The sequence below is a fragment of the Monodon monoceros genome, unplaced genomic scaffold, assembly GCF_005190385.1.
Source record: "Monodon monoceros isolate NGI ecotype Baffin Bay Population unplaced genomic scaffold, NGI_Narwhal_1 Super_Scaffold_9, whole genome shotgun sequence".
Classification (NCBI taxonomy): Eukaryota; Metazoa; Chordata; class Mammalia; order Artiodactyla; family Monodontidae; genus Monodon; species Monodon monoceros.
The window spans coordinates 38,912,535-38,935,415 of NW_021703786.1; the positions used below are offsets into that span (position 1 = coordinate 38,912,535).

General features: G+C 59.1%; 1 protein-coding gene across 1 annotated transcript; it reads right to left on the reverse strand.

Moving 5' to 3' along the window:
* Window positions 1-3: 3 nt before the first annotated feature.
* Window positions 4-20,176, reverse strand: LOC114888968 (GRB2-related adapter protein). The gene is made up of 5 exons (XM_029211666.1): window positions 19,858-20,176; window positions 13,546-13,643; window positions 9,310-9,432; window positions 3,123-3,291; window positions 4-1,159 (listed from the first exon to the last, which is right to left on the reverse strand). Exons 1-5 carry the CDS (start codon window positions 19,933-19,935, stop codon window positions 974-976), a joined length of 654 nt encoding a protein of 217 aa, XP_029067499.1. The 5' UTR covers window positions 19,936-20,176; the 3' UTR covers window positions 4-973.
* Between the last annotated feature and the right edge of the window lie 2,705 nt (window positions 20,177-22,881).

The window sequence follows — 22,881 nt, forward strand, 5'->3', positions numbered from 1 at the left end:
TCCTTCTACTCTTCTACTGTTTTTATTTTGAGTTCACGGGCCCAGGTCGTGAGCAGCGAATCTGCCAGAGCTCAGGGCTCCAGGGTCTCGGGCCAGCGCTGATGGCCCCTTCCCCGTGGACACCCTGCCTTTCCTCAAGCTGGGGCTCCACCGAGGCTGCCCGCCCCGTTCTGGGTGCCACTGGCCCTCAGAGCCCAGCTCTGTCCGCAACTCCCCACCTGGGCTGTAGTCCCCCACGCTTCCTGAGGCCCTGGTCTGGGTAGAACCTGGGCCTGCACAAGTAAGAGCAGGCGCAGCTATGTCTCCCAGGTGGCCACGTCCAGGGCTGGCCCCTCAGAGCTTGTCCGTCCCGCGGGGCCAGCGGAGGAGCATCAGCCTCCGTTTCCTTCACCCTTGTCCACCCTCCCTCAGGGCCTCCAGCCTCCCCCGAAGTGTCTGTGGTGGGCAGGGGCGTTGGATCCCAGGTGGAGCCCAAAGTCTCCGAGTCTGTCCAGCAACTCCAGGCACAGGTGTGCGGGGCCCTGGCCGCCTCCCCAGTAGCCAGCCTTTGGGGCTTTTGGATGGAGGGGATGGCAGGCCCAGCGGGTGCTCACCCACCCAGCCCGTGGTTCCTTGGCTTGAGCCCCCAGCAGGTGGAACCCAGGAGTCCTCAGCCCTCCCTGGGGGTGGTGCCATTGGTGTTTGGAGTGGGCGGGCCCTGCCGGCCACCCTGTGACGTCACACAGCTGATGGCCAATGGGAAGAGGCTGGCAGAGGCCCCGGAGCTCCCCTAGCCCAGGGGCCCTGGATGAGGCGGTCTTTCAGGGGCGCTGGGCCCGTCCCAGTTGACATGAAGCACAGGAGGCCGGCCGGACAGTCAGGAGGCCTACGTTGCAGTCCAAAGCCCTGGGCTGGGGGTGCCTGTGTCCTCTCTCTGGACCTCAGTGCCCGGTGGATGGCCGGTCCACTGGCTCTGCCCCTGGGCCCACTTGGGTCACAGGTGCACCGGCTGGACGTAGCTCCGCGGGAAAAAGCCGATGCGCCCGCAGAGACGGCCACGCCACCAGCAGGGGTCAAGGCGCTCCAGGACCTCGATGATGTCACCGCGGCGGAAGCTGAGCTGGGAGGGGTCCTGGGCTGAGAAGTCAAACTGGGCCTGGGCAAAGCAGGCCCGGGGAGGCTGCGAGGAGAGGAAGCCGTCAGTGGGGCCCCTCAGGAGCCCCCGCCGGGCTGTCCCCACGGAGGCCCCAAGATAAGCGATTTCCCACAGGTGGAAAGGGGTCTTTCGGGCAGAACTGGGGTCAAACTCAGCTCTGTATCCAGCTCCAGACGATGGCCACCCCGCCCGTGGGCCTCCCGCTGCCCACCCCCTGCATGTCTGCGGCACAGACCCTGTGTCTACGCAGGGCACAGCCAGTGTCCTGGCGGCCCAGCAGGGACCACAGGGCCAGTGGTCAAGGGACCTGAGTCCTGGGCCTCAGCGTGGGACTTTGGTTAGGACCCTGCCCGTCTCGGGGTCTCTTCCCACGCTCTGTAGCAGCCGTGATAACTTTTGACCCCAGGCCCTAGAACCACAGGAACAGGCCTTATAAACATAAAGTGATGTGTAGCTACGAGCAGTTCACTGCTGTTGCCCCTGGCCAGGCTTCGAGGGCAAGGATGTCACTTTACACTGCTTTCCTCTCTCAGGCCTGGTTCCAGTCCCATCTATGCCCCAAGGTGACCTTGGGTGAGTCCCTGCCTTCTGGGGGCCTTGGTTCCCTGCCTCCCCCTTCAGATGGCAGCTAGACGAGGGCCCCCTGCTGGCACATCACCATGAGGATCACAGCCAGTGCCCCGGCCCGGCCTGCCCACCAGGCTCTCTGCCCCAAGCCTGCGGAATCTTATCTGGCACAGGCCATAGCATCACGGACAGGCTAATTAGCGGTTCTCTGCCCAGGAAGGAAGAGGGGGCGTGGGTCCCAGGGGACTGAGCCAGCTCTGGAGTCGCCCTGCAGGGCCGGTGACCCCAGGGCCAGGCCAGAGCAAGGTGGTGGGTGTTGGGGAGCCCTCCGGCGGCCCCCAGCTCCATCCTGGCCCCTTCACACTTGCCAAGGGCAGAGCTGGCCCAGGCAGCGACGGGAGGGGATGGAGGTCTGAGAGGCAGGCCCAGCGGGGACTGGAGCGAAGAGCCCCTGAGACTGAGCTTAGAGCTGGCCCGGCCCCCAGGGGCAGGCCGGGCAGAGCAGGCCGAGTGCGCTGACGGGACGGAGGGTGCGTGGCAGGGGCAGGGGTTCCTCCTGAGACACTGTTTACTCCCCAACATATCAGATCCCAGGGTTCACCCTACTGGACCGAGAGGAAACTGAGGCCCAGGTGAGGGATGAACTGGCCCTAAGGTCACACGTGGCGAGGCGGTGGAGTCTAGGAACAGGCAGGACCGGAGCCGTGACCCGGCAGCCCCTCCCCAGGCCTTGGCCACAGCCGTGCCCACCGTCCTCTGCAGAGCTCGAGCTCACTGGGCTGTCCAGGGTCCCGACCTCCAGCCCCAGGCCTTGCCGACACCCCCTCCCAAGTAAAAGTGCACGTCGGGGCTAATAAGCCCACTGGCTGGTGTCGTCACCCTAATGAGCGTGAGGGCTGGTCCCCGGGGCCCCCGGACGAAAGAGCCGGCTGGCAAATCGCTGTTATTATGAGGACCGGGGCGGCCGGACCCCGCTCCACCCGGCCAGGACCTTGCCCACGAGTGCTCACACTGCCCCGCGCCCTACAGAGCAGAAGCCAGCACGGACCCCACCCGGCAGGTGGCCTTGGGTAGTCACATCACTCCCTGAACCTCAGTGTCCTACCTGTAGGTGGGGCCAGGAGGCTCCCAGGAGGCTCAGCCGGTGTCAGTACCTTCACTCAGTCAACAGACAACCACTGAGCACCTACTGGGCGCCACGCACCGCTCCTGGCTGAGAGCCAGCAGGCTCAGTTTACCCGGGGAGTTTCCACCTGCCCCTTCCCTTCCTTCCCCGCCTCCCCTTTCCCAGCCCTGCTTGTCTCCCTGCAGTGCCCGGGCAGAATTTTAGAAGCAGGGCTGGACCCACCTCCTGCCACGTGGGAAGGGGGGTCGGGGCCCTGCGGAGAGGCCCCCTCGCCCGCCCGCCGCACTCGCCCACCTTGGCCAGGGGCTCCTCATCCCGCAGGAAGACCTGCCGCTTCTTGGCGATGGTTCTGGTCCGGTAGAAGGCGACCAGCTCATTCAGAGAGTTGAACTTCTCCTCCCACAGGTAGTACTTCCCCGAGGCCTCACGCAGCACCTTGAAATGCTGCACCTGGTCCCCGTAGCTAGGGGAGAGGACACAGACCACCTCAGAGGGGCCCACGGCGGCTGGGGCCCTCCCCCCGTCCCTGCCCCCCGCAACCAGGCCTTTTTCTCTCCAGGTGAGGCTTGGAGTCAGGAGGAGAGGAGCGGGGGGAGGGGGTCCCAGGCCCCATTGACCGGCTCCGTGAAAGACACGGTGAGTCCCCGCCGGGCAGTGGAGTGTGGAGTAAAGGATGTGGGCCTTGGACCAGGCCACTTTCTTGCTGTGTGACCTAAAGCAAATCACTTAACTTCTCTGAACCTCGGTTTCCTCGTAATACCTCCCTTCTGGGGAAGTGCTCGTGTACTGGCAACATTAAATGGTTCTCTGAGAGAGGTGGTCAGCCAGCATCTCTTCTCTCCAACGTCCCCCAGCCTCAACACTCCTCTCCCTCCCCCACCTCGTCCCCTCCCAGCCCTTACAGTCCCTTGAGGGGTGAGTCCTAAGACCATCCTGCCACCGGTGTGAGAGGAGCTCAGGCCTGTGGGATGCTTCCTGTCCTTCCCTGGTCCACATTCTCTCCCCACCTCAAGAACCTTCTATGGCTCCCCATTGCCCTCAGGGCAAAATCTTAACACCTCAGTCTCAAGTTCTGGCTCTGATGACACGTCCAGCCTCGTTTCCTTCAAATACTCTCTGATGCCTCCTCTCCCAGCCTTGCAACCCACCACCACCAAGTGCCTTCCAGCCCAGCAGAGGGGATAGCCTGTGTCTCCCAGACTGGCCAGCAGGGCAGAGGGACCTGCCTGGAACACGCAGCATGTTCTAGACCAGGACGGGCTGTGCAGGCTTGGGGCAGCCTGAGTTCCTGCAGGCCCACAGTCCAAGTGTTTCTAGGGCGTGGACAGGAGTATGGTGTCCATCCCCCCAGTTGCCCATCCCTGCCTGTGGCTTACTCCCTCCACCTATCAGCCCTGGGGCTGGTGTGCTGCCTTGTTAAAGGTTAAGATGCAAGATTTAAGATAGAGATTTATTCCAGGTAAATACCTTCTGTTCTGTGTGTGTGTCTGGGGTGGGAGGAGGGGGGAATCCTCCCACCCTGCCCAAGTCAAGGATCCAAACCACACAGAACCTCTCTCTCCACTTTCAAGCATGCCTCCAGGCTTGAAAAATACACTATTTCTTCCAAACTTGAATCAAACTCCTACTCATGCTTCAAGGCCCGCATAAAATGGCCCAACCTCTGCAAGCTGCCTCAGGTGCCCTCAGTCAGAGTCCGGGGACTCCTTGGGTTCCTCGGCCCCTTGTACAGCCTGCCTGTAACCCGCTGCTCACAGACACCCAGAGGCAGGGAGGCGGGAGGCGGACCAGCTCTAGCCCAGTCTGGAGAGGCTGGGCTCAGGGGCGAAGCAGCATGGCCCAAGGGGTCAGTGCTCATGGGCTGCACTGTTCCTGGACCCTCCCCTCCCGGCTCTGAGCTGCGGTCCCAGCCCCTCTAACACGTGTCCACTCTCAGGGCAGCAAGCTCCCTGCACAGAACTGAGGCCAGAGAAGGCCTGAGACTCTGTGACCAGACACAGCCATCATCCCCAGCCTGAGACAAAGCCGCTCGTGTGCCGTCAGCGAGCATTGTTCCCAGATGGCTAAGCCGCCACTCTGTCAGCTGTGGGATGTGCGTGTCCACGTCCCGGGATGGGAGGAGGATGGCCAGGCAGGCAGGTGCCTCCCGCCCCATCTGGCCTGCTGCAGCCTCGGCCCTGGGGGCCGCCCCCGAGCCTGGGACTCCCTAGTGTCCTGTTCTGGCGGGCTCAGGGTTCTTCCGGTCCCTGGACCGTATTCTGGGAGGCAGAAGGCCCTGACTCCGTGCCGGCCCCGAGAAGGAGCCCGGGGTGCGGGCGGCCCCCGTCCTCTGGGTAAGAGGCGGACAAGAGTGTGGGAGGTTTGAAAAGATCTCAGCCCCAAATGAGCACAACCCTGAACACTTTGGTGTTTGAAGTTTATCTTCAAAAGCTTATCTTACCCAGAGGGTCACCCAGAACGGAGCATTCCCTGATCACACCCAGGTCAGGGGGTGAGACCTGGGAAGGGGGCAAGGGACCCAGGAGTTCTAGAACCTTGCAACCTGACAATCGGCAGATTCTCAAACCTGGGATGCTCTCGTGGTCCAGCCCCCCAGCCTGTGCGTGGCTCGTGGTGGGAGAGCGGGGCCCAGCTGGGCTGCTGCATCTGTGAGCGGGTGTGGCCGTCCTGCTGCCCCAGCCCCTGGCCTGACCAGTGACCCGCCTCCATGTGACAGGCCTGAGGACCCAGCACTTGGGCAGTCTCTCCCTCTCCCAGCTAGCCTGTCTCCCGCCTCCCCAGGCCCGAGTCTGAGTCCAGATGGCCCCTGAGCAAGGAGGATGGCCCTGTGGGGTGAGCCCTCCTGAGCTGGAGGGAAGGGCAGACCCGGGTCACGGGGCGGTGGGCTGGCCCGGGCGCGGCCAGAAGAGGGGGCACCTGGAGCTGGTGCACCACAGTGGGCAGAGCCTGGGGTGTGTGCATGTGTCTCTCCCTGCTCTGTGGGAGGGGCCAGACGTGTACATCCCTGTCTGAGCCGCCATGGGTGTGTTTGTCTCTGTGTGTGACCCCCATGCTCACCTACCCAGGGGGCTGAGGGCTGGGCCTGGCCCCTGGGCTGTCGGAAGACCCCAAGGATGAACTCAGGCCCGATGCTAGCAGCCACCGGTCCTGCCCAGCAGGTTCTTCCGGCTTGGTGGCGGCAGCAGCAGAGTGAGAGTGGCAGCGGCAGCCCAGGGAGGATAAACAAGGCTGGGGTAAGGTCAGGAGCCCCAGCACCGCACCCCCACCCCCAGTCAGGGCCTGTGGATCCCCGGGGTGGAGGCCAGGGTGCTAACTGCCCGCTAGGTGATCTCCGTTAGGCATGGCCCTTCTCTAGACTCAGTTTTTTCCCGTCTGTGAAAATGGAGGGGGTGGATTCCTCTCCAGCAGCCAACGTGAGATAGAATCAAACTGACCTTGGGACTGCCGGTGGAGACAGGCTCCCCCTGGGTCTTTAGGTCTCAGGGAAGAAGAGTGGAACGGTAGACCTGGTCTTTCAGGTCACAGAGGGTCAGTGGGCTCTAGCTCCACTGTTTTCTGGCTGTGTGACCTTGGGCAAGTTACTGCACGTCTCTGAGCTTTTGTTTCCTTACCTGCACACTGGGCTTCCAGGGTCACTTCCTCCCTGTCTTTGAGGGCATAAAATTGTGCCCCCCCATTCTTTCCTCCTTCATTTTCCCAAGAGTCTTTATCATCTTCAAAGATTTTATGTATTTTACTAATCATTTAGAAAATTATATATATATATATATACATACATATATGCATACATACATACATACATGTATAAAATTGTCAGTCACCCCAGTGGAACGTGAGTGCCTAAAGGACAGGGAGCTTCGTCCGATTTGTTGGTGGTTGAATCCCAGCGCCAGGCACGGGGCCTGGCGCACAGTAGGGGCTCAGCGACCAGGGCAGCAGAGCAAACACATCGTTGACTCCAGGGCACCCCTGGCCTGAAAAGAAGTAAAACATCTCACTTGGGAGCAAACCATCATTTCTGACACAGAAGCCCACAGCAGCCTGGATCAGAGTGTGGGGCAAAAGTAACACAGCCCAGGCAGTGCGCCCCGGCCCCGGCCCGCTGGCCACCAGCTCAGACGTGCTCCCAGAGGTGGAGGGGGCAGCCCCCTGGAAACTCGTAAAGGGCAGCCAGCCGTGGCCACCATCACTCCGTGAGGCAGAACAAGTCCCGTGAACCCCACCTCTGACAGCTTTATGAGGCTCGGCATGTGCGTGCAGGAGGCGCCACGCCTACGCGGTCAGAGTCCCCAGGAGCGCAGCCAGCGAGGGCGGAAATGCTCTCACACACAGATCTGCGTGACCGTCGCCCAGAAGGGTGGCCATCGGGTCACTGGGCTTCATGATGTCCAGGGCTGCTATCTCCACGTTGCAGAAGAGGACGTTACAGCTGACGCGGACGGGATCTGCTGAGGTTACGCAGCAGGTCCGGGGCAAGGCCAGGACGAGAAGCGGGCTCCCCGCCCGCACGCGGCCACTGGCCCGTTGCTAAGCCCGGGACCCTGGGGCGTGGGCCAGCAGGCGCGGTGCGGCCCTGGGAGGGTCACCATGATGATGAGTACGTAGCTGGCATTTGGGGAGGACTCGCCGTGTGCCAGCGTCACGCTAAGAACCTTACACAGATGTTCATTTTACAGGCGAGGAAACAGGCCGGGGTACCTTGCCCAGGGTTATACAGGAGAAGTAACAGAGCTGAGATTCTTGCTCAAAATCCCCCCTCCTAGCTGCCTTGAGTCTGTTCCCTGCTCTGATCCCTGCCCAGTGGCCCTCCAAGGGCCCTGAAAGGCCCCCCGTAAGAGACGATGGATCAGAGTCGGGGCGGGACCCGGTCCCGGCCCCGGGGGACGAAACCGAGGCTGGAGGGCGCCACCTGGTGGTCCTGTGAGCACACCACAGCCCTGGGGCCCAAGGTTCCGGTTCTGAGCTGGGGGAGGGGGCTTGGCCAGGATGCCTGGGGTGTGGGGGGGAGGGGGCATGTGCTGGGATTTCTCAGAGGGACACTCCCACACCCCCTTCCCAAGGTAGCATTGGTGCTGGCTCCGCAGAACTGCCTGTCTCCCCTCCTGGTCAGACAAATGCCTTGCTGTCCAAGCCCACCTCTCTCTGCCCCACCTCTGGGTCTTTGCACATGCTGTTCCCTGGGCCTGGCATCCCCTCTCCCCTCTTTGTGCCCCAAACTCCTACTCATGCTTCGGGGCCCAGCTCAGATGTCACCTCCTCCACCCTGTGGAGTGTCTGCTGCCACTGAACTTCCCTCAGTCGGGCGTCATGGAGACCCCGGGCCCCCGCTCCCTCGGGGACTCCTCCTCTGTCCTGCACACACACACACCCAAAGGTTGAGCCATCTGGGCTGACCCTCTGCAGGGCCCTGTTGCCCTGGGGTTTCCCATCGGGACCTGTCAGGCCCATCTCTCTGGCTGTGACCCCCCGTTGCTGGCTCTGCCCCACTCACCCCAGGCGCATTCCCACCCCAGGGTCTTTGCAATTTCTGTTCCCTCTGCCTGGAAGCCTCTCCTTCCGGATCCTCACTCCTGGGCCCCAGGCGGCCTCCACCGCCAGGTTCAGATCCCTGCCCACTGGCTCCTGCTATATTCATTTGTCTCCTTTTTTCATGTGTTCAGTCTGCCTCCCCCACTAAGACATAAACCCCAAAGGGCAGCAGCTTTGTTTTTTTTCACTGTCATTTCCCAAGTCCCTAGAACAGCCTGGCACGTGGCATGTAGCTCAGTGACAATTCCTTGAATTGCTGCACCTAGATCCTACTGTTCCAGGCGCTGGGAGTAGGAAGGACAGAGACCAGCTGGGGCCCTGACCCCTTTACCCCCGACCCCGGTTCCTGCCCCTTCCTTCCAGCCTGGATTCCTCCATTGCCCGATTGTGACCTTTGGGATTGGGTCCTGAGCTGCCCAGAGGCTGCCACCCTGCTTCCATGCCAGCCACTACTCTCTAATGGCTCTAAATAGAATGACTCATATATTCTTTGCAATAACCCATTTTACATGTGAGGAAACAGGCACAGAGAAGTTAAGGGACTTGCCCAAAGTCACACAGTCAGGAAATGGCAGAGCCAGAATCTGAACCCAAGCAGCCTGGCCCCAGGGTCCATCCTGTCCACTATGTAGCACACAGGGGAACCCTGTCTGGAGCACATCCTGGACACCTGCCCTGGGTGCCCTGCTGCTCTCCCACCCCCAGCCCCACCACATCAATCTCCCCTGGTGACTTGCTGCTGTAGAACAATGGCCAAGCCTTCAGCCCGGCGCTCGAGGCCTCACAGCCAGCCCAAGCCACGTGGAACCCTCCTGCTCCGGGCCACACCCTGGGGTCTGCATCATCCCCGACCCCCAGAGGGTCGCCTGCTTCCAGGCATTTGTCGTTCCCTCCACACCCTGCAGGCCTGTCCCTGGCCACCCTCCTCCACATACCCTGGGTCAGAACTCACTTCACAGAGACGGAGAACTCCCCTGGGGAGCTCTCACTCTCCCGGATCAGGAAGGCTCCCGGGTGGTTCCGCTTCGTCAGAATTTCTTCTGCCAGCTGCCGGGAAATCCTGCCCGAGTACCACCTGCAGAGAGGGGGCAGGTGAGGGGGGGGAGGCCAGGCTACCCTGCCCCTATGCCAGCCACCCAACACTGCCAGGTCCTCACAGCAGTCCCGAGACACAGGAAATACAACGGCACCGACTTTACCCAGGGAGGCCAAGGTCATGCGCTGTGAAAGGCAGGAGTTGGGCCCAGTCCCAGCATTCTGGCTCCTGAGCCCAAGCATTTCCCACCACACCAGGCAAACACACACCTCGGTGAACCCCAACCCAGCCAACCCCAGCTGGGCTTTTCCATTTCAGGTTCTTAAAAGTAAAAAAATATTTTAAAAGATGACCCCCCCCAAAAAATAGCAGCTTTGATCTGGTGAGGAAGGGTCTCTCCCTGTACCCATTTCACAGATGCACAGCCTGAGGCCACCTGGACTTTTTCTCACAGGTTCAAGTCCCTTTTCTTTCTGACCAGACAGAACTGGGTATACAGAAGGTGCCTTGTAAATGCCGAGGGTCTGGCAGGGCCTGGGGGTGAGAGGCTGGGATCCAGCTTCTCTTCCAGCCCTGCCCACTGTGCTCTTTGGGGCTCGCCCACCCTCGGAGGGTCCAGGTGGTCTCTGGCTGGCTTCTTGGCCCCTGGATTTGAGCCCAGTCCCTTAGTGGAGGAACTGAGGCCCAGAGCAGGTGGAGTCTCCCAGTGGGATCTTGGTGCCCTGAGGGCCACCGGAGCCTCCCTTCCCTGTACAATTTCCCTTCCCTCCTTCAACCGAGCTTCCTGAGTCTGAGCGTGGCCCCGGGCGGATGTGAGGCAGATCTTTTCCTGTTGTATCAGGATGTTGACAGCGAGCCCTCCAGGCCCAGCACAGAGGCTCAGGTGCACACAGACCAGGTCCTGCCGGGAACCCCACCCGCCAGCCACGTGTGAGCCCTTGCAGTTCCTCCGAGGGCTTTTTACTAACGTGATTGGCCTGTGTGCGGGGCAGGTTGGGCCCCCGGATGTTCTCAGGTGATGACAGGGGGGCAGGAGGACAAACACGAAGCTCGGGTGCCGGCTCCCTGGTTCTGGCCACAGGGAGAGCCCGTTGCCCAGGGCCGCCAGTAGTGGCAGTGCCACCAGCTCCCTCTCTGCCTGCTTTCCAGTCCGAAATAAAGTCCTGGTCCTGACATGGTGTCTCAGAGCCCCCCACCCAGAAGTGAGGTTCTAGCCCATCGCTGGCCCCCAAAATGGGGGGGACCCTAGGCTCATCTCTGGGCGGGTGGAGGGGAGGCAGTGGAGGTGGGGGCCAAAGGCGGGGCTCCAGGGAACCTCCAAGAGCTCGGCCTGGGTCTCTGGAGTCTGGGAGTCCCGGATGAGGCCTCCAAGCCAGAGGCTGAGCTCAGGGGGCCCCGGAAGGGCGCTCCTCTGGGGAGCCCCCAGCAGGCCCCAGGTGCAGTGCTGCCACAGGAGCAGGGGTCCAACAGGGCCCTGCGTGGGAATTTCCAAAGAACCCACAAAGCTCCACAGGAGGCATCAGCGTGTGGGCGGCTGTCACCCTCAAAGGATTTTGCAACCGCAGCTTCGAGGAGGCCCGCCCTGCCCCGACCAGGTCCTTGGTGGCTCGGGGACAGGGTGCCGGAAAAGCAGCACTCCCGATGCCCCAGAGCACAGCTGGCTCCACGCGTGGACGCCTCGCTTAGTCCCCATTTTAATGATGTGGAAATTGAGGCCCAGGGAAGGGCAGGGATCCCCAAAAGTTGCTCCGCAATTCTCTGGCCTCCGACTCTCCCCCAGCCCACCCCCCTCCCCCAGCTGTTCTTAACAGTTCCTCCATCCCCTCCCAGTGAGCACAGCCGGGGCCCACAGCACTGGCGGCAGATCTCACTCTGCCTCTTGCCAGCTGTGTGACCCCGGACAAGCCACTCAACCTCTCTGTGCCACCACCTCCTTGCCCACAAGACCTTGACGAGAGCACCCAGCTCGCAGGGCCCTTGGGAGGAGGAGGGCGCTGCCGCCTGCAGGAGTTCACCGCTGCTGCTGTGAACTCCTCTCACGCGTCGCCCATTGGCCTGTCTGCGGCCCTCCCAGCAAATTCTACTCTACGTTCCAGGCCCAGCAGACCACGCCCTCCTCCAGGAAGCCGTCCTCCAGGAAGCCATCCTCCAGGAAGCCCTCCTCAACGCCCACCGGCCACGCGGCTGCGTCAGGTGCCTCGGTGACCCCTGCCCGTGAGGCTCACGGCCCCCCTCCGTGGGCTTCCTGGGCAGGCGGAGGTGATGGTGGAGCTCAGGGAAGGAGTGGCCTGGTGTAGACACGAGGCCCCCTGGGACCCCTGCCCTGCCCCCGCCCCACACCCTGGAGCCCAACGGGCTGAGTCAGGCACAGAGCTGGACTTTCCCCACTGCTATTTCGGGGCCAGGGCAGGGGCTGAGGTTAGCCAAAGGATGCATCTGGGCACGGCTTCAGGCAGGTGAGCATGCGGCCTGACCCCCATCCCTACTCTGTCCCAGACTCACGTGGCCAGAGCCAGCCCCAGGGAGCCCAGGGCCATCGGACACGGGAACCCTCCATGGCTCCCAGCTGCCCTGGTGAAGGCTTGCCTGAACCACCAGCATTGCCCCGACAGGCGTGGCCCCAAAACCTATCAGCTCTTCTTTCCTCCTGAGCAAACAGAAGCCTCTGCTTAGGCTTCTCAGCGGCCTCCTACCTCCCAACCTCCTGGCCTTCACCGCGTCACAGCCTCCCCCCGGAGGCTCCCGCTCCCGCCGTGTCCTCCGCTGGCCTGGCCCTGGCCGGGTTCTCGCTGTCTCTCTCCCTTTATGACAGAAAGCCTTTAAGGCTGGAGGACAGGCCCCTGCCCAAGGTCACACAGCCCAGAGGGACCCTGCGGGCCTGGAGCCCAGGCAGGGGACCTGGGTGGGTCGGGCCCTTGCCCAACACAGGAAGTCCGAGGTGGTGGCAGCTTTGGAAATAACTCGAAGACAGGTAAAGAGGAATGACCTCCAGGCCCCACCCTGGCCCTGCACCTCCCTCCCGTCCACCCCACAGCCACACACGGGCCCTGACCTGCCTTCACCTCTGCAGGAGTTCTACTCCCCACCCAGCTCAAATGCCTCCATGGCTCCCACCACCCTCCACCGGGCGTTTGAGGCCCTCCTGCTGGTCCCACTGCCAGGGGTTCTCGTTGTTCCCGCTCCCAGGAATGCCCTTCTCTTTTTCTCATTAGCTAACTCCTACACACATGCTTCAAAACCTCACTTGTTGCCACCTCTTCTGAGAAGCCCTCCCTGGTTAATTATCTGAATGCTGACCGCCTTCCCTTGTCATAGTTTCTTTATGTCCTGTCTCTCCCACAGGACACAACTGCTCTGACCCCAGCATCTCATCACGTGTCCCCAGCATCACCCAGGTGAGTCCCCTCAGGCAGTGGCTGGTGTTTGGCGAATGACTGAACGAGCGACTGTGACTTGGGGCTACTTCAGCCACCACTCTGTGAATATCCATTTGGTTTTTCCCAGATTCTTGGCCACTTAGGCCTGTTCCGGGGCTGAGAACAGGGTTTTCAGCACTGGAAGCCTGACGGGGGCTTCCCTGGGACAGCTGGTCCCAAGCCCGAGGATACCTGGGCTCCTCGTGACTCCCTCTCCGCCGTGTCCCAGACTCTGCTCAGCCCATGTCAGCTCCCCTGCCCACAGGTCTGCCTTCTTCCTGCCCCTCCACGGCCCCTCACTCCCCACCCCGGCACAGGGCTGAGTCGGCCTCTTAGAGGAGCCTTGGCCCTCCTTGTGTTGCAGGTAGGGAAACTGAGGAACAGAGAGAGCAGGGGTCTGCCTGAGGCCACACAGCAGCCAGGGGCCCCGCTGGCTGAGCGCCCAGGGCCCTGTCCTATCCAGGGCCCCTACCGGGATGCTCTCCAGTGTCCCAGGTCCTAGTGTCGTGGCCTGGGCTGGCCCTGACTGCCACCACTTGGGACAAGTCCTCACATCTCTGTCCTCCACCTCTGCTTGGGGAAGAGACGGGGGTCCCCAGACAGATGGCGGGAGGCCGGGCTGAGGACTTGCAGGCAGCTCAGCTCAGCCTCGGCCAGGCTGGGTGTGGACGTTTGGCTTCAGGGCCGGGGGTGAGGGGTGCCCTGAGGACATGCGGGGGGGGGGGCTGCCACTCACGGGTGGGGCTTGACGTGGATGTAGTTCTTGGGGACGAACCCCTCTGCACCCCGGAGCTCGGCCTTGTACCAGTTCTGGTCGTCTTCCATGTTCAAAATCTGCGGGCGGGAGAGACACGGTCACCTGGTCACCTAGGAGGGACAGCTGTCCCCTGCTGAAGGCCCACACCAGCCCTGGAGCCCACTTCCCGGAGGAGAGCGAGGTCGCAGGGTGACTCCACGGTCCAGGGGTCACAGAGGAGAATTTGGTTGGTGGCTTGAGCTTACGGGGGGAGCTGGAGCGCGACTCTCAGGTCGTGCCACCCAGACCCCCGGGTACTGGGGGACAGATCCGGGGCCCCTCAGTCCCTGAGCTGTGGCCCTGAGCATGGGGGGCCCACAGCAGTTGATACGAGGCACAGAGCCGGGGATCGGGGGTAGGTCTGCGGAGGCCCCGCCGAGCGGTGGTCATGGGGGTCACTTGCATTTACAAGCTTCACGTCTGAGCTCAGGGCTGATGATCAGACGGGGGCTTCAGACACCGGGGAGCGAACGAGAGGCCTCTGCGCTGCGGCGGGGCCGAGGCCTGGCTGCTCGGGTCGCAGACACCCCCTCGCCTCGCAGGTGGGCCGAGGGGAACCGAAACCTGAGCGGGGTGGGGGGGCCGCTACGGGCGGGTGAGTGGGACGCTTGGGCTCCCTCCCCACTCCCTGGGCAGGCTCGCCATGTGTCACCCCTTCTCACACCAGCCCCCGAGGCCGCCTTCACCAAAGGCTACTTCACAGAGGAGGACACAGGCCCAGACGGGAGGGGAGCAGGGCCACACGGCAGGGGTCTTAGGACCGGGTCCCCCCCGCCCCGGTCTTCACCCTGTGCCTCCTCCCACATTGTCTCTGGGCCCCAACCCGGGGGTCATCTCTCCCCTAAGTCCCAGAACAGGTCCCCATGTCAGGTCAACCCCAGTGGGGATAATTGGTTAAGACAAAAAATCAGACGCAGATCCGCAGCCCAAGCAGGGAGCATCATGGGAGCAAAGGCTGGACAGCAACTCAGGTGGTTTGGTTTTACCAAGAGGAGCTGAGATTTGCCCCCTGGGCCCAGGCCTGGCCCCTCCCTCGTCTGTCTGCCAGGTCCCTTGAGCCCCTCCTTCCTGCCCCCGCAGTCTGGGCCAGACCAGCGTCCCCAGGGAAAGCCGGAAACAGGTGGCTGACTCAGGATAACTTTTGCTGAAAACTAAACAAAACAAAAAACTCCCCCAACTTAATGAGAAAATTAGGGCCTGCGGGTCACAGACTCGGTGAAGATTCTTGGGGGCCTCGGGCTCTAGACTACTCTGCCTGCCGCTGACTCTCTCCACAGCCCTGGCATCAGTTTCCACATCTGTAAAATGGGCACATCTACGGCCTACATGGCACATGGCAGTGTTTTGTGACCTGCAAAATCCTGTGTGGACATGTGGATGTGACGTATCTAATCTATCCCAGTTTTGTTTTGGTTTTGTTTTCCTGTCACCTCCACTCCAAGGAAAGACCCAGAAATGTTCTGATTGGTTGTATTAGCTGAATTCTTGCTGTTAACATTGTTCAAAGCCCCCAGACCCTCTGAGACATGGGAATTCCCAACCTTCCCTGGTGAAGCTCACACCTCGGCCTGCCCCTGCTTTGCCCCTGCAGTGCCCTTCTCCTGGGTGCGGTCTTGTGCCACCGTCCCCTGGCCAGTGCGGCCACGGAGCACCTCCTGCGTGCCAGGCGCTGTGCCCAGCCCAGTGATATAGCAGGAAGCAGGAGGTCACATTTTAGTGGGCAGAGGCAGACAAGAAACAGGAAGGACACAAGTAAACAAGGTAATTTAATGTTCTGCTCTGTGGTCTGAAAATATACGTCAGGATGACATAGAAGGAAGATACCTGGTTGGGGGCAGGGGGATTGTCAACAGGGGACAGGTGGGGGTGGGCAAGAAAGGCCTCTCTGAGGAGGTGGCACATGAGCTGAGGCCCAAATTACAGAAAGGAATGAGATATGAGAAGATGTGGGAAACAGTGTCCAAGGCAGGGGGAACAGCCAGTGCCAAGGCCCTAAGGGGAGCAAGCTCTGTCCTGGAACAGAAAGGAGGCCCCTGTGTCTGCCGTTGAGGCGGGCAGTGCTGTGAGTTGAATGGGGAGGGTGAGAGCTTGAAGGTCTTGTGCTCCAGGACTGGGGGGGACGAGGGGTCTGTGAAGAGCAGGCCCAGGTGAGCGGTGAACGGGGCCTGGACTGGGGCTGCTGAGACGTGGTCAGATCTGGGGTAGGTTTTGGCAGAGCGGCTGACAGGCGAGATACACGAGACGGAGAGGAAACAGCCGAGACAACCCCAGGCTGTGGGCCTGAGCGCGGGCAGGCGGTCGTGACCGTCAGCTGCTGTGCAACAGGTGCGAGAGGAGGTGGGGAAGCCCAGGGTGGCTGGGTCGGGCCTGAGGTGCACCGGCCACCACCGGGGAAATGCCAAGAGGCCGTGGGCTCCCCGAGTCTGGGTCCTGGGGGCCAGGCTGTGAGTGAAGAGGTGGAGGTGAAGCCACCACCCACATCTTTCCTCCAGTGGGGAGCAGCGGGGTCCTGTGCACCCAGAAACGCCTGCCCCTCGGCGAGGGGGGCTTTGTTCCAGGGAAGTGACATTTGGGGCCCCTTGTCCAGAGTGGGTCCACGTGCCACCGGGCTTTCGTCTAAGAGCAGAGCTCAGACTGGAAGAGTAGCATCGTTGCCGGCTCCCAGAGGCTGGGATCTGTGTGTCCGCCGGTCACTGCTGGGCTGGGACAGGCCTGGCCCACAGCCAGCGCGCAGGAAACATGCTCACGAAGGGACAGGTCGTGGAGCTCAGCCACCAGCCCCACCCGCTGTCCCCGGCCCGGGGGAGGAAGAGGGGACACAGGGTGACATCACAGCCACGTTTTTATGGTTACAGAAATGAGACCCTGGACTAGCGTGGGATGGGTGAGGCACTTTGGGTACAAACTTTAAGGGAGCTCCAAAAAAGTCAGGAATCAAGATAAAGAATATTTTAAAGGAATATGTTAAAAAATCAAAATTTCTGAATATGGTCATTAGCTAATAATAATGTATCCATATTGCTCCATTAATGTAACAAATGTACCAGGTTAATAATATAAAATGTTACCAAGGGTGTGCGAGTGTGTGTGGGCGGTGGGAAGGGGCGGCAGGGTGTCAGATTGGAATTCCTCTGTACCATCTTCTCGATTTTTCTGTACATTTCGAACTGTTTTTAAAAAGAGTCTATTTAGGGACTTCCCTGGTGGCACAGTGGTTAAGAATACGCCTACCAATGCAGGGGACACGGGTTTGAGCCCTGGTCTGGGAAGATCCCACATGCCGTGGAGCAACTAAGCCCGTGTGCCACAACTACTGAGCCTGGGCTGTAGAGCCCACGTGCCACAACTACTGAAGCCCGCGCACCTACAGCCCGTCCTCCGCAACAAGAGAAGCCACCGCAATGAGAAGCCCGCGCACTGCGATGAAGAGTAGCCCCCACTCACCGCAACTAGAGAAAGCCTGCGTGCAGCAACGAAGACCCAACGGAACCAAAAATTAATTAATTAATTTTAAAAAATAGGCTATTTAAAATTTAGTGCAAAAAACTCCATCAAACTCTTAAATCAGGGACTTCCCACGGGGTCCAGTCGTTAGGACTCCAAGGTTCCACTGCAGAGGGCATGGGTTCAATACCTGGCTGGGGAACTAAGATCCTGCATACCGTGCAGCATGGCCAAAAATTTTTAATATTTTTTTTAAATTAAAAGAAAAATTTTAAATCAAGGCAGGCTTTGACCCGGCACCTGTACAGCTGTGAGAGGAAGGACCCCAACTCCACGTCTGGCCCTGGAAGGATCACTTGCTCATCTCTGTCCTGTGAGGAGAGGCAGACGTATGAACAAGGAAGCGTGATTTGCTCACAGCATGCCTCCCAGGAGTGACCGCCAGCTCCTCAAGACATTATTTCTGGTGTTTTTTTCTAGGCACAAAGCCAACGCATGAATGTCAGTTTCCCATCTCTAAAACTAATATCTATCGATTATTATTGATTATCTCTGTGCATGTTCCTTTGCATTCTGCTTTTTTGCCACTTAACGTTGCTTCACGAGCATTTTTACGTCGTTAAACGCCCCCCTCCCCAAAGAGCATTCTTAGAGGGTGTGTGATATTTTGTGCCACCCCTGGGCAGGTAGCTAGGGTGAGTCCACACTGCAAACTCACCCACGCCCCACAGCCCCACTTGCTGCATTCTCTCCATCCACTCTCCTCCCCCAGCTCTTTGCATGGCTGTGTCCTGCTCATCCTTCAGCTCTCAGCTCAGGTGTCATCTCTTTTGAGAGACTGCCCTGACCACCACCAACAACAACCCCCGCCCCCCCCCCCCGCCATCTAAAGCTGTCCCTCTGCCCCTCCCTCCCACCCACCCTCTCCATTCCATCTCCCCAGGTGATTTCTTCCACCCATTTGTCACCTCCTGACAGCACGCACCCTCTGGAAGGTCCGCTCCGGGAGGGCAGGGACTGGGCTTCGTCCACTGCTGTGTCTCAGCACTTAGGACAATGCCTGGTGCTGAGCAGGTACTCGAGGGCTTGACAAGCGTTTGTTGAATGAAGGAAGGAAAAAGCAGCCCCTCCGGTGGCCTGTCATTCCTTGAAAGGTCCCCTCCTGGGTCTCCACGGACACTAGGAGCAAATCCTATTGGGGTCTTAGCCAGGGTCTCGGCTAACATCTCCTTCCTTCCTTCCTTCATTCCTTCGACACCCCCGTGTCTTGCTGAGGGCCTGCCCTGTGCCAGGCACTGTTTTATGTCCCTGCCCTCAGGAGGCTCGGTTAGAAGCAAACACAGCAGGAGTCGGCCAACACTCTATCAAAGCTTAGTGGGAAACTTGGCCAATCTTGGGTGGGCAGGGGTGAGCACAGGCGTCCAGGAGGGAAGCGGGGGTGTCACCGTCTTTACAACACTTGCCTTGGGGGACCCCACGGATCTACTCCCTCCACCCTGGTTCATCCCTCTGAACCTCAGGTAGAACCCACTGGTCATCCCATTCCAAGCTCCCCACTGTTCCACTGCCTCTCAAGCCCCAAAGTCTGGAACTAGAGACTCCAAACTGCTCTTGGATCGGCAAACGAGGCCTCTGAAACAGACCTGGATCTCAAGAGTCTCGTGCCCTGGCTAGGTGGTGCTGGTGTCAAGCCTGCCCCATCCCCAGCTGGCCACACGTCCACAGGTCCCCCCACCAGCCACTCGGGGGGCCCAGGGCTGGCATCCCAGCACAGAGAAAGGGGGACATCCTCAAAAAGATGCGGTTCTTCTTGGAACCATCCACCTCCTGACCTAGCCCAGCTGTTCAGTGTCACGGGGTTCCGAATGCAGGTTCCAGAGTCAAAGGACAGGGGTTCACCTCTGACCCCACACCAGGCAAGCTGTGGCGCCTGCCTGTGCCTCATTTAATCACCTGTGAAATGGGGCCTCAGCAGCTTAAATGGGTGTTGATGCGCACCGCTGAGCTCGGACCTGGGGCTCTGTACGGGGCCAGCACACGGAGGCCCTGTCCCTTCCTGGGCCCCGGCTCAGACTGGAAGCCTCATGCCCACCGTGCCGGTGCAGAGACCGAGGCCCAGGGAAGGGCAGGGGCTTCCTGAGCATGACTTGGTGGCAGCTCCAGCGCCCGACTTGTGGCACGGCCCCTCCCAAATCAGGGCCCTGAGCTCTGCTTCCAGATGCAGACTTGAAAGCAGGGACATTTCCTGAGAGACAGAGCCCGGGAGCTCATCTGCCTGGGTCGCCCTGGAAGGCGTGTGTTCCTCCAGAGGCCACACAAGGGACCTGAGCGGTGTTGAGGCTTATCTTCCCCTTTCTCACCTGCAGGGAAGCTCGTCTGGACCCCTAATCATAGTTGTTTTAGCCCCGATAGGTTAGTGTGTGTACTTCATTCCCAAGACCCTCTCTCTGTCCCTCTGCATCCGTCTCTGCCTCTTCCTCTCTCTCTCTGTCCCCAGCTGTCTTTTCAAATTCTTTCTTGGGAAACGGTGTTGACTCAACCCCTGCCAGGCTCTAGGCTGATGTCTCCTTGAACCCTCACAACGGCCCCCAAAGGAGGGATCACTAGCTATCTCCCCATTTCTCAGATGGGGAAACTGAGGCTCAGAGGGTAGAGGTGGATTGTCCGGAGTCACAGACTTGATAACTGGAGAAGCCGGGCCCGTCTTCCTCCAGAGACTGGACTCTGTTTGGGGGGCTGTCCGGGCCCTGGTTTTAAGCACCCCCCCATCCCATGCGAGGCCAGCTGAGCCGGCTCTGGCCACCCTACCTTGAGTGTGTCCCCCTTGTTGAAGGCCAGCTCATCGCTCTCTGTGGCCTGGAAGCTGTACAGAGCCACGGACTCCATGCCGCCGTCCCCGAGCCCCGGCAGCCGGGCTCTGAGCAGGGCCAGTAGCTTCCTGCTTCCTCTGCAGTCGAGGACCGTCTTCCTTTGTTTTGAGAGCGTGTTTGTGCTTTTGAAGCTGAGACCGAGACTTCCCCTGACAGGAGAAACAGGAAGCAGAGATGTCCCAGAACAGGGCGTGTGAGCCGCAGGCCCACCTCAGACCCCAGGGAGTCCCCGGGCAGCCCTGGGAGTGGGTCCTCCTCCTGCACCCACATTACAGATGATAAAAACTGAGGACCCAGAGCAGAAACGCTGCAAAGCCATCCCCAGCTCAGACACTGTGTCTTGCGGTCCCAGCCACGCCCCCTCATTTGCCGATGTCCCCTCCACAGTTTCTAAGCTCCGATGCCTCCTGTGACTTCCCACTGCCTGCTGCATCAACCCCACGCTCCTTGCCTGACAACCAGGGCCCTTCCAAGCCGCTGCCCCCACCCCCAGTTCTCCAGACTCATCCTTTGTTACTCCCCTACTGTCTGAACAAACACGGGCTCCAGCCATGGCTGAGGGACACCCCACATGTCCATTTCGTCCTCCAGCCTTTCCACATGCAAGGCCCTCTGCCTGGTGCTCTCTTCCCCTTTCACTTCCCAGGAGACTCCTATTCATCCATCAAAGCCCAGTTCAGAAGATGCCTCTTCTGAATTAAACACCGGGCACCTTCAGCGGGATGGCAATCCTAAGGTCAACAAGGACTGAAGATAATCTTGACCTTTGCTTAGGTTTTCTATGGGCCGTGGAATCAGTGTGGCAATTCTGGGACAAGTGTGTGAGTATCGTGGGAAACCCCATAAACGACTAAATACAGCAAAGCTGTTTGGAACCAGGGTTCTCTCCAGGGAAGGAGGGAGACCTGGACCTGGAAGGGGAAGGCGAGGAAGAGCCCTGTGTTGTTGGACGAGAATTGGATGAATCAGCGTGAAGTCAGATTGGGTTTTTTCTGTAAAAAAAAAGAGCTTTTCTTCCTTCATTTATATCAATAGGGTTACATCATGCTTTCAGATTTTAGTCAATGGATTATGCTCTATTACTATTATTATTTAATTTTGATGCTTACATTGTCCCAGATTTGGCCAGTGGGACCCCCCTTCGAGATGTCCCCTTGTCCTTTTGACACATCCCCACCATTCTCTGAGCTCTTCCCATCTCTCTGACGGTACGTTCACGCTCTTCCAGGACTTCTGCCCCAGCCCTGGAACCAGGCATCTCTGAGGGGTGGAAGATGGTATTTTCAGTGGAGGATGGTGTTTAGAACCCAGGATTTAGCTGGTGTTGGGTGTGCTTATCGGTACGGAGGTGTCATTGTTTCCAGGCCCTCTCCGCAGACAGAGGCAGGAAAAAATAAAATAAAATAAAATAATATATATATACACAGATTCATTTTATATATATACACAAATTCATTTTATATATGTATATATATACACACACAAATTTATTATATATACACAAATTCATTATATATGTATAAACTCATTATATATATATGTATTTGTATTTTTAGAAATATATTTCCTGTATACTCGGCCATAAACAGAAACAAAATTGGGTCATTTGTAGCGACATGGATGGACCTAGAGACTGTCATACAGAGTGAAGTCAGTCAGAAAGAGGAAAACAAATATCATATATTAACGCATATATGTGGAATCTGAAAAAATTGGTACAGACGATCTTATTTACAAAGCAGAAATAGAGACACAGACGTACAGAACAAACGTATGGATACCAAGGGGGAAAGGGGTGGGTGGGATGAACTGGGAGTTGGGATGGATGTATATATACTATTGATGTTGTGTATAAAATAGATAACTAATGAGAACCTACTGTATAGCACAGGAAACGCTACTCAATGCTCTAAATGAGAAGGAAATCCAAAAAAGAGGGGCTCTATGTATACGTGTAGCTGGCTCACTTTGCTGTACGGTATAAAGTAACACAACGTTGTAAAGCAACGATACTCCAATTAAAAAATAATACTAATAAATATATCTCCTATCTCCTAGTGGACAGAGTAAGTCCATATTTCTGTGTCTATCTCTATGTGTATCTATATAGCTATGGGTAATATTAGATTAGATCAGTAGATTAAAAACCATGAACTCCATCAGATAGGAATCGGTGAATGCAGGTGAGGGGTATATGGCTGTCATGCCATTCTCACAGCTTTTCTGAGGGTTTGAAAGTTTTCCATGTACAAAGTTGGTAAGATAGATGTGACCCTACAGAGATCTCAACATTAAAGGTTTAGTTAAAACAAACAAACAAAAAAGTTGAGGGAAAATAAGAGGAAGACTGCAGAAGCCGTCACCTTCCTGGAGCCCCCCGAAAGGCGGGGGGCGGGGGCGGTAGCAGCCCAGGCTCAGCCCAGGGCCCATCCTCGCCTCTCCCCCAGCACCCCCTGCTCCGTCAGCCCAGAGCCCAGGACGACAGGACGTTAGCAGGCGCTTCTTTCCGGCTCCGTTTCAGCTGAGGTTTCAAAGCCTCAGAATGGTGCAGTGAGAGTGGGGGGGAATCCACCCCGCCCCAAATCTGAGGTGCCTGGAGGCAAGAGCGGGGAGGGCTCCCCTTCTGAAGCTGAGTGTGTGTCCTCTGGGGCCTGAGGGCCTGGGGACTGGCTTATTTTCTGTTTTTCAAAGTACTTATTCTGTGCCGAGTCAGGTACAAGAAGGTGAGTAGGTCTCCCTAGGGGCTCCGGCTAGTAGGCGGCAGCGCCGGAAGCCCTGTGCAACGTGGCCCAGAGCCGCTGCAGGGCGTCAGGAGAGCCGCGGGGCCAGGGTGGGCGGCAAGCAGCACATCTTGCTAGGAGGGCACGTGCGCCCAACCCCCAACACCACCCAGGACCCCGCAAGTGGGGCTTGACTGGGAGGACCCCTGGTGGGTTTGGCACCCCGACTGAGGGTGGATGCT